This window comes from Cannabis sativa, chromosome 6 (assembly GCF_029168945.1).
Source record: "Cannabis sativa cultivar Pink pepper isolate KNU-18-1 chromosome 6, ASM2916894v1, whole genome shotgun sequence".
NCBI classification, from domain to species: Eukaryota; Viridiplantae; Streptophyta; class Magnoliopsida; order Rosales; family Cannabaceae; genus Cannabis; species Cannabis sativa.
In genome coordinates this window covers 2266206-2277485 of record NC_083606.1, presented here as the reverse complement: position 1 = coordinate 2277485, position 11280 = coordinate 2266206, and the positions used below count along the sequence as shown (strand labels likewise).

Below are 11280 nucleotides of genomic sequence, written 5' to 3'. Positions count from 1 at the left end.
AATTTACTATATATTAAAATTTTTAAAAAGTTAGTAACTTTAATTTAAATAATAAATGACAGTGAAAAAAAAAATAAATTAAAAAATGTAATATATAAATTAGTATATATTATAATCTATAATAGGTAATCAATTATTTATTATTTTAAAAAAAATTTAATCTTAAATTTAAATGAATAAATGTGAAAATTATAAATTACTACTTATTGTTTAATTTTAAAAAGTAAGTAAGTGATATTATTAACTTTAAAAAGGTTGTAATTTTTAAGTTAAAAAAAGAATAGAAAATTATGAAATAACTTTTATAATAAAAATTAAAATTTAATAAAGTGATATTTTTAAAATTTTAAAACTTTTATACTTATAATCTAAAAATAAAATAAAATAAAATTTTAAAGTAATTATATTTAGAATTTAATCAAGTTATCATAAAGTAAGTGTAACTATAAAGTAACTATAAATGAGCATAAGATATTAAAATAGCATAAAATTAAATTGTTTTTATCTTTTCTTCATCTCTTTGGTTATACACCAAAGATAGGATAGAACAATTGTATTTGTATTATCACATAGTGATAATTTAATTTTTTTTCAATTTTACACATGCACGAAATACCTTAGACCCGTTTGGAGAGGCTGAGTCAGTAAGGACTCTTAAATACGCTTCTCCAAATTATCCAGGACTGTTTGTCCGCATGGATAGTTTGGGCTTGTTTTATACTTATAGTATGATCTATTGCTTATTTGATTATTTCATTAGTAGATATTTTGGTACAACGTCTTCTTACACGTTCTTGTAAGTCGGCAAACTTAATTACTACAAGTTTGCTAACTTATAAGAACTGTGGGGAAGTCTTCTTAGAAATTTTTACAAAAATGAAATAATCTTAAGAGCGTAGATTGCACTATATGTATATTACAAACCTGAATGGGATAGGTTCTTTACCCTTTTAGTAATGGAGTGAGAAGGTGGATTAGGACACTTGCACATTTTTTTGTTTGTTTTTAAATTGTTTTTGTTAAATACTTCGTAGTGGAAGATGCCTGCCAACCGAAGTTGGATGAAGGCGCACCGGCGCTCTGCAGAGTTTCGAAGTGGCGTTGACGAGTTCGTTGCGGTAGCAACGAACCACGTGAACGCTGACGGATTAGCTCGATGCCCATGCATGCGGTGTTTGAATGTCAATTTTCACACACCTGCAACTATAAGGGTTCATTTATTTCTCAGCGGGATCCAACCTTCGTACAACCCCTGGTATTTCCACGGAAGACTTTCTCTCAGCCCGCAGTTGAACTTCCTGAAAATGACGAAGAGGAAATGGCAGATGTGTTGGCGGACATGTTAAGAGGGGACCCTGGGTTTGACGAATCTGCTAACACTACTGATTCTTTCAATGAACCCCCTATCAACGACAACAACAAGTTCGATGACTTGTTTAAGGAGATGGAGGCTGAGTTATATCCAGGTTGCAAAAAATCAGCCCTTAATGCACTGGTAAAGCTTATGCACTGCAAGGTTTTGAATAGGTGGAGCAACCACTCTTTCGATATGTTGCTGTCCATCTTGATTGATCTATTTCCAGAGGGGACAAAATTACCGAAGTCGCATTATGAGTCGAAGATGCGATTGCGCAATCTAGGTTTGGGTTACGACTCAATAGATGTGTGCAAGTATAATTGTGCTATTTTCTGGAAGGAGAATGAGAAGAAGGAGTTTTGCCCTGTATGTGGCGAATCACGATGGGTGAAAAGAAAGGGTAAGGGGAAAAAAGTTCCTCACAAAGTTATGCGTTACTTCCCACTCACACCTAGGCTGAAACGATTATATTGCTCAAGACACACTGCGGAGGATATGCGGTGGCATTACTCGCAGAGACCAAAAGAAGACGGTGTGCTTAGGCATCCTGCGGATGCTGAAGAATGGAAGCAGTTTGACCGCCTTCATCCGTCTTTTGCTGTTGAACCTAGAAATGTCAGACTGGGATTGGCGACTGACGGTTTTAATCCATTTGGCAACATGAGCAACTCTTACGACTCGTGGCCAGTTATTTGTGTCCCCTATAATTTGCCACCGTGGAAGTGTATGAGTTCTGAATCGTTGTTGTTGACCTTATTAATTCCAGGTCCATCATCTCCTGGGAAAGACATAGATGTATTCATGAGACCGTTAATTGATGAATCGAAACGAGCTTGTGGGAGACGGGTGTTGAAACCCGAGATGCCTACAACGGACCGTGTTTTCAATGCGTGCGGCGGTGTTGTGGACAATAAATGACTTTCCTGCTTATGCTCTAATGTCTGGTTGGAGCACAAAAGGGTATATGGCGTGTCCCACTTGCAATGAACATACTCCTTCCATTGGCCTAAATAGTAAGATTGGATATGTTGGCCACAGACGCTTTCTCGAAATGAGTGATCCGAGAAGGAGAAGCAAAAAGTACAATGGTAAGCCTGAGAAGAGAGCACCACCTCCTGTATTGACGGGGGATGATATTTTATCTCAATTAGACCGAATTCCATTGACTTTGCCTGGAAAACACAAACAGTTCGGGGGTGTGAAACGGAAGCGTTCTAGTGAAGAGCTCAATTGGTCTAAAAAAAGTATTTTTTTTGAGCTTCAGTACTGGAAGTCAAAGTCCTTACGACATAATCTTGATGTAATGCACATTGAGAAAAATGTGTGTGATAGCTTAGTAGGTACTCTTCTAAGTATCGACGGGAAGTCAAAGGATACCGACAAGGCGAGAATGGATTTGCAAGACTTGCAAATACGACGAGAGTTGTGGTTGTATGAAGACCGAAACGGGAAGTGGAAGAAGCCTCCAGCTAGTTACACACTTAGTGTTCAAGAACGGATTGAATTTGCAGACTTCATAAAGTCTGTACGATTTCCTGACGGTTTTGCAGCAAACTTAGACAAAAATGTCAACTTGGATACGAGCAAGATTTCCGGGCTCAAATCACATGATTGTCATGTGTTGTTACAACGTTTACTACCGGCAGGTATCCGTAAGTTCTTGAAAAAAGAAATCCGGGACACAATCATTGAGCTGTGTGTGTATTTTAAACAATTATGCTCAAGAACACTTCATGTTTCGGATTTAGAAAAAATGCAAACAAATATTTTAACTATTTTGTGCAAGTTAGAAACAATTTTTCCACCAGCCTTCTTCGACATAATGGTTCACGTAGTTATGCATCTCCCTAAAGAAGCTATACTAGGTGGACCAGTGCAGTACAGGTGGATGTATCCCATTGAGCGCTCAATGTCTGTGTACAAGCAATATGTCAGGAATCGTGCCCGCCCGGAAGGCTCTATTGCTGAATCTTTTGTGGTTAATGAGGCATTAACCTTTTGCTCAATGTACTTTCGGGAAGTGGAAACTCGATTCAACCGTCCTGACCGGAACAATGACATTGTCCAAAACATGCCAACTCGACAATTTTCTGTATTCAAGCATGTTGGTCGACCCATCGGTATGAGGACAGTCGACACCTTACCCATGCAAAGCAAGCGTAAGGCGGAGTGGTACATTTTGAACAATTGCACAGAGGTTGAACCGTATATCAAGTAAGTATAAATTCCATAAACACAAACACACAATAGTCGACTTCATCTAAAAAATTCTTAACTTACTAATAACTGGATTACATTATATAGTGAGCACAAGGAGTTGCTTCAAGCAAGGGGTGTAGGCAATATTGAGACAGTGCAAGAGACTGAGTTCCCTGAATGGTTCAAAACTCAAGTAAGCCTTGTTGCCTCTCAATACTGTTAATCTTGTTCTCAATAACTGTTCAACTTTTCTTAACTTAATATTTTCCCTGATATGTAGATTAATGAACTACGGTTGACCAACCAGGGTGCAGTGTCAGATGAGTTGTATGCTATCGCTAACCCAGCGAATAATACAAAGCAATTTATTTTTATCCGGGGTGCATAGTGAACGGTATTAAATTTTTGGTCAAGGAAAGGGATGATAACCGCAAAACACGAATAGCGGTGTCATGGTCCCCGGTGAAGATGGCCAAAATTTTTACGGCACACTTGAAAAAATTATGGAGTTCACTTATTTGAAAGATTGCAGTGTTCTCTTATTTTTTTGTAAGTGGTTTGACACTAACGGGAGTAGAATGGATAGTGACGGTGTTATTACTAGCATCTGCGTCAACCGACAGTGGTACCAAAATGAACCGTTCATACTTGCATCTCAAGCAAAATTGATCTACTACATTCCTGATTTAAAGAACGGTAAAGACTGGCTGATTGTAAATGAGTACATACCGCGCAATGTTTGGGACTTCCCGGACACGGATGGGGAGACACCCTTTGTACAGGAAAACAATTCAAATTTGAAACCGAGTTCGTTGTTCAACTTCCACAGTTGGATGATGTTGACTATGTTCGCCATGATGTCGACCCAACTGAAGTTGCAAACATCCATCGTGTGAATTCACAGCCTCAACAATTAGATGATTTCATTGTCGATGATGACAACGAGGGTCTAAATACCGAAGAAGACAACTCCTTAGAATTAGAGAGTGACAGTGATGATAATGCTGTATATGTAACTGATGATGAGGATGATGAATTGTAATTGACATAGTGTTTTAAATAAAATAAAAAATTACAACCCTTCTTCTTTAATATGTTTGCAATATGTTAGTTTATTTTAAATAAACAATATGTGTTGTATATGTAGTATGTCTACACCAGGTGGCAGCAGTTCGAAAAAGAAAGGCGTCAGAGGTAAATACAAGGGCAAGAATGTTGAGGAGGAGCTCTCCAAAACACAATACGCCAAGTTACCGATTGAGGTGCACGCAGAGACTGGCACCCCCGTAGGCAAGAACGGAAAAAAATTCAACAATATGGCCAAATGGATGACTCGGATGTCTATCCCCATTAATAAATTCAAATGGGAAGATGTCAGTAGAGCTGACATCAACGCACTGTGGGATAGACTTGAGGTATGCCTTACTAATTTTTTTAATTTCTAAATTACTATACTCTTATTAAATTGTAATTAATGTATTAATGTGTAACTTTTTGCAGACCAAGTTTATCCTCCCACGAGATAACCCTACATTCGTAGACTACGGTGAGTACGAGATGTCAAAGGGTTTACGTGACTGGAGGGCGTACCGCAAGAAGAAGTGGATACAAAACATTGAGGAGCTTGGACAGGAGAGGGCCGACATGTCACCTCCTGAGGGAGTAACTCAAGAGGTGTGGAGTGACTGCATCGCTTATTGGAGCACAGACAAACAAAAGGTACATTTTTTAAAATTTTAAATTTTGGTAATGTTTAATTTATATAGTCAATAATAAATAATTAATTGTTATAAAAATTATTAATTTCGGGCGAGAGCGTGAAAAATAAAGAAAGTCGGGGTAAGATGAAATTTTTAGGAGGTTTTGGGGCTCCAAGCCCATTGTTTCACATGTTGTCGAAGGGGTAAGTTTATATTTAACTATCATTCATTTAACTTTCTCTATTAAAATAACAGTACTAATATATTTTCTCTTGAAAATAGGCTAACCCCGACACAGGAGAACTGCCAACTGCGGTGGAAACTTTTCAAAAGTTTCACCATAAAGGCAACGATTGGCGCAACGAGTTCGCGCAACAAGCTTACGTAAGTTTACGTTTTAATTCAATTTTCATTTATTTCTTTCAATTTATTTTGTGTTAAAATTAACCATTTAACTTACTTGTTTAATTGTTTTAGGAGCAAATGGTTGAAATAGCGGCAACTCAACCAGCGCCCACCGGATGAGCCCGAAGAGCCCGCTCGTCGATCCTACAGTACCCCCGAGACTTACCTGTTATGACACAAGTACTCGGGGAACGATCTCGGCATCTTAGAGGCTTTGGTCATCTCCCGGGCCCGAAGGGAGTTGGGGCCAAAAGAGCACTGCCACGCATCCTTCGGCCCAACCAAGCGTTACAATGGAACAAGACGAGGCTTTACGAGAAAAAGTGGAGGAAGCGGAGCGGAGACAACTCAACATACGAGGCAGCAGTATGAGACACAACAACTCTACCTCAGACGATTCCAAGATCAGTTTGAGTATCTTTCTCGAGCTGTGCCGGGTTTCAACTTGCCTCCCATGGATCTTCCACCATTGCCCACTCCTGGTCTTTGGATCATCGGCCGTCGTCAGTGCCGGATCGTCATCGCAGCCTCCCGAGACTCGGAGAAACAACGATGACGACATTACCCGCCTATAGAACCGTACTTTTTATTATCCGGTTCGAACATTTAACATTTTGTTTATATACCGATTTTAGTAGTAATTAATGTTGGTTTATCTTGTAATGTAAATTATGTTGGTTTATTTTGTTAATATAATATTATAATTATTTAAAAAAATATAATTAATTATATTTAATTAATTAATATTAAAATTAATTAAATATAATTAATTAAATTTTTTTAAAAATAAAATTTAATACTTTTGCGGCGCAATAGTGCGCCGTAAAAAGTGACAAAAACAATTGGCGCCAACGGCCGGATTGGCGCCAATAGTTTTCCGGCGCACTACATGCGCCTAAGAAACTATTGGCGCCAATGCGGCCGTTGGCGCTAATAGTTTTGCCGCGCACTATTGCGCCGGCAAAACCTAATCATAGCGAGTTCAAGGCGGATAAGGGTATTTTTTAACACCGGCGCTTATTTATTGCCGGCGTTATTCCTCGCCGGTAAAAGGACGTTTTACCGGCGCAGTTAATGTACGCGCCGGTAAAAAGTCCTTTACCGACCAAGCTTCCCAGATAAGCTTTGCCGGCGCACAACTGCGCCGGCAAAGCTTTACCGGCGCAGTCAGTGTACTTTTGCCGGCGCAACAATGCGCCGGTAAAAGCTGGATTTCTTGTAGTGATCCCTTCATCCTCTTGGCCAAGGCAGATGGTGTAGAAGGGCAAGCTCCGCTAGATTGGGAGAAAAAGTTTGTAGAAATACAAACCAGAATTTAGAGATAATAGGAGGAGATTCAAAAGCTAAGGAAGCAATGAAATTATTTCTCCAATGTATATTTCTGACAATAGGGCTTAATTTGTATTAATTTACACATAATCATACATATGAATTAAATTACTAATAAATGTTAATTATTTTCTAAGTCCATATTGTTAAGAAATGAAATATGCAATGCTCTGCCTTTCCCTTGCTGCTGACATCTGTCCGAATGGTCCATCTTCATCAATCACTGACAGCTCATCATTTGCCAATGATTACTCTCTGATTTGCATATCTTTCTGTTATTTCCTTTTATAAGAATATTCCCTTTCTTGTTACAATATTTGCTGAGGTGTACTCTTTCTAGAATTATCCTTTGTATTGTATTTAAACACTAAATGAATGAATGGCTCATTGAGCTGAATATTACAATTACAGTCTACATCCATATTTCCAACTTGGTATCAGAGCGGGCTCTGGCGAGATGTCAACCGGCGATCGATCAACACCAAGCACACCCCAAAATCGTTCAGCTCCAGCTGGTAGCAATGGTGCTAACGAGTCTTCTACTATCTCTGAAAATGCAGCTGCAAATGTGGTGGTTCCACAGTTCGGGAGTACACTAAACCAACCTTTCGCTCTCAAACTCGATAGGAATAATTTTTCTCTATGGAAAACAATGGTCACAGCCATTGTTAGAGGTCACCGACTTGATGGATACCTCAAAGGGACAAAACCACGGCCAACAGAGTTTATCCCAGCCCCTACTGGTGTAGATGGACAACCGGGTTTCGGACTTGAAGTGAACCCAGATTTCGAGCAGTGGATTGTGCACGATCAACTTCTAATGGGATGGCTGTATGGCTCAATGACAGAAGGAATAGCTACTGAGGTCATGGGGTGTGACTCTTCAGCAGTATTATGGCAGGCCCTTGAAGCTCTATATGGAGCTCATTCCAAGGCTAAGATGGATGAATATAGAACTAAAATACAAACTGCTCGAAAAGGCTCTTTGAGTATGGTCGATTACCTCAAACAGAAAAGACAGTGGGCTGATGTCTTAGCCCTTGCAGGTGATCCCTATCCTGAGTCTTTACTTATCTCTAATGTGTTATCTGGTTTAGACCTAGACTATCTTCCCATTGTGCTTCAGATAGAGGCTAGAACCTCTACTACATGGCCCATTTTGCAGGATATTTTACTGAGTTTTGACAGTAAAATAGAGAGGCTAAGTGCTATTTCGGGTATCAATAAACATACCAACACCTCTACTACTCCAAATGCAAACTATGCCAACAAAACACCTCACAATGGTGGTCATCACGGATACTCTGGAGGCAACAATGAATCTGGATATAATGGTGGAAATCGAGGCAGAGGAGGCCATCAAAGCAACAATCGTGGCAGACATAGTAGCAGAGGCAGAGGAGGTAGATCTGGGAATTCGAAACCTACTTGCCAAGTTTGTGGCAAGTATGGTCACTCTGCAGCTCATTGCTACAATCGTTACGATGAGACATACATGGGTACAGCACCTGCTGGTGCATCAAACTCCAACAAAAACAGCCAACAACCTGCCACAGCCTTTGTTGCAACACCAGAAATGGTGGAAAATGACTCCTGGTATGCTGACACAGGAGCAAGCAACCACACCACGGCTGACATCAACAATCTGAACCAGAAAATGAAGTACATGGGTAAGGAGTCTTTGACTGTTGGTGATGGTACAAAACTAAAAATTGTTCATGTTGGAACCGGTTCTATTCTCACATTTGATGACTCTTTACTGGTTTTAAGAGAAATTCTTCATGTTCCTCTTATAACCAAAAACTTGATTAGCATTTCAAAATTAACTAGAGATAACAATGTTAGTGTTGAATTTACTCCTGATTTTTGTTTTGTGAAGGACAAGGAAACCAAGAAGGTGGTTCTTCGGGGGAAGCTTAGAGATGGTCTTTATCATTTCCACACTCCAAACATTGTTCCTTCTCAACAATCCAACTACAGCAACTCTCACTCTCTCCCTTTTACTGGTGTCTCAACTTTGTCTCAACCGAATGTAACTCAGCAGTCTACTGCTGCCCCTTTAAATTCAATCAAGGACAAATGGCATAGGAGATTAGGCCATCCGTCCAATAGAGTGTTAAATCTTGTGCTTACTGAAATTAATGAAAAACCTTTAATTAGTGATGTTGAACACTTCTGTGAAGCATGTCAGTTAGGGAAATCACATTCTCTGCCTTTTAAATCAAACAACTATCATGCTAAATTTCCTCTTGAACTTGTGCACACGGACATTTGGGGTCCTGCACCAGTAATGTCCAACACTAATTATAGGTTTTACATACATTTCATAGATGACTTTAGTAGGCATACATGGATATACCCTTTAAAAGCTAAGGCCGATGCTCTCCAAGCTTTTACTCACTTTAAAACCTTGGCTGAAAACCTACTGGAAAGAAAAATAAAATACCTACAAACAGATGGTGGGGGTGAGTATCAAGCTTTTAATGACCATGTTTTACAAAATGGAATTAGCTTCCATCACTCTTGTCCCCATACTTCGGCTCAAAATGGAAGAGCTGAAAGAAAACATAGACACATTGTGGAAATGGGTCTAACTCTTCTTGCTCAGGCTGGCATACCTCAAAAATATTGGTGGGATGCCTTCCAAACTTCGGTTTATCTCATAAATCGACTACCTACACCTGTACTTAAAAATAAGTCTCCCATAGAAGTATTGTTTCATAAAAGGCCAGACTATAAGTTTCTTAAAGCTTTCGGCTGTAGTTGCTACCCTTGCTTGAGACCATATCAGACCCACAAGTTCCAATACCATTCAACAAAATGTGTCAATCTAGGATATAGTGAGAGTTACAAAGGATACAAGTGTTTGAGTAGCACCGGGAGACTCTATATCTCAAGAAATGTCATCTTCAATGAAGATGAATTTCCTTTCAAAAATGGTTTTCTAAATACTCATCAATCTGAACAAACAGTTCAGGTTTCCATTCCCAGCTGGAATACCATTCTCCCTTTCTCACCTACTTCTCAAGAAAAACTTTTCAATACTCGAGACCATCTTGAAGCAACCTCGGAAGGACCATCATCACCTCAGTCTCCTCTGTCCAGCAATAATCATGGTGAAAGTTCCTCTAACTCTCTGGTTTATGGTGATAATGAACAGCAGTATGAAAATGTACTTGAAACAGATGTTGCAGATTGTGTTGTTGCAGAACCTACTGCACCTGCTATACCCGAAGCAGCAGCTAACACTACCACCAATCCTACTATTCCTACACATCCTATGATCACTAGAGGAAAGGCAGGAATATTCAAGCCAAAGGTGTACTTGGGATCTGCTAAACAAGTGCACTATTTTCCTGAACCAACTAGTGTTGCTGAAGCTTTGGCTCACCCGAAATGGAAGAATGCTATGGATGACGAAATCATAGCCTTGATCAAAAACAAAACATGGAAACTTGTTCCCTATCTTGCTGGAATGAATGTAATCGACAACAAATGGGTGTATAAAGAGAAAAGAAATGCTGATGGAAGTTTTCAGAGACTCAAGGCACGGCTTGTGGCTAAAGGTTTCAACCAAAGACCCGGCATTGACTTTGTTGAAACCTTCAGCCCTGTTGTTAAGACATCAACGATACGAATTGTCCTTACCATAGCTGTATCCAAAGGTTGGGACATTCGGCAACTCGACATAAACAATGCCTTCTTGAATGGACAGCTAGAAGAACAAGTTTTCATGAGGCAGCCAGAAGGTTTTGTTGATCAAACAAAGCCAAATCATGTGTGTCTTTTGACCAAATCTCTTTATGGATTGAAGCAAGCACCTCGTGCTTGGTTTGACAAGTTGAAATCGACTCTCATTAACTGGAAATTCATGAACTCTCGGGCTGATTCTTCATTATTCTGGTATGCTACTGCTACAGACATAATGTTTGTGCTAATATATGTAGACGATATTATAATTACAGGGAACAATTCAATGAAACTCAAGCAGTTTGCCATTCGACTTAATCAATGTTTTGCCTTGAAAGATCTGGGAGAATTGAACTACTTTCTAGGAGTCGAAGTATACCGTGATGACACTGGTATTTACCTCAGCCAATCGAAATACATCCATGATCTGTTGATGAAGAATAACATGCTGCATCTAAAGCCTTGCCAAACTCCCATGACTATGGGAAAAACTCTGTCCATCACAGATGGTGAACTGCTCAAGAATCCAACTGAATATAGGAGCCTTATTGGAGCTTTGCAATACTTAACAAACACAAGACCTGATCTAAGTTTCTCTGT

The 11280-nt window shown here is 39.3% G+C and overlaps 1 protein-coding gene across 1 annotated transcript; it reads left to right on the top strand.

Annotated features, from left to right (window-relative positions):
• Nucleotides 1–2266: 2266 nt before the first annotated feature.
• LOC133039035 (uncharacterized) lies at nucleotides 2267–3889 on the top strand. The gene is made up of 2 exons (XM_061117849.1): nucleotides 2267–3571; nucleotides 3662–3889. The coding sequence occupies exons 1-2, from the start codon at nucleotides 2295–2297 to the stop codon at nucleotides 3777–3779; spliced, it is 1395 nt and encodes a 464-aa protein (XP_060973832.1). The 5' UTR covers nucleotides 2267–2294; the 3' UTR covers nucleotides 3780–3889.
• Nucleotides 3890–11280: the final 7391 nt, after the last annotated feature.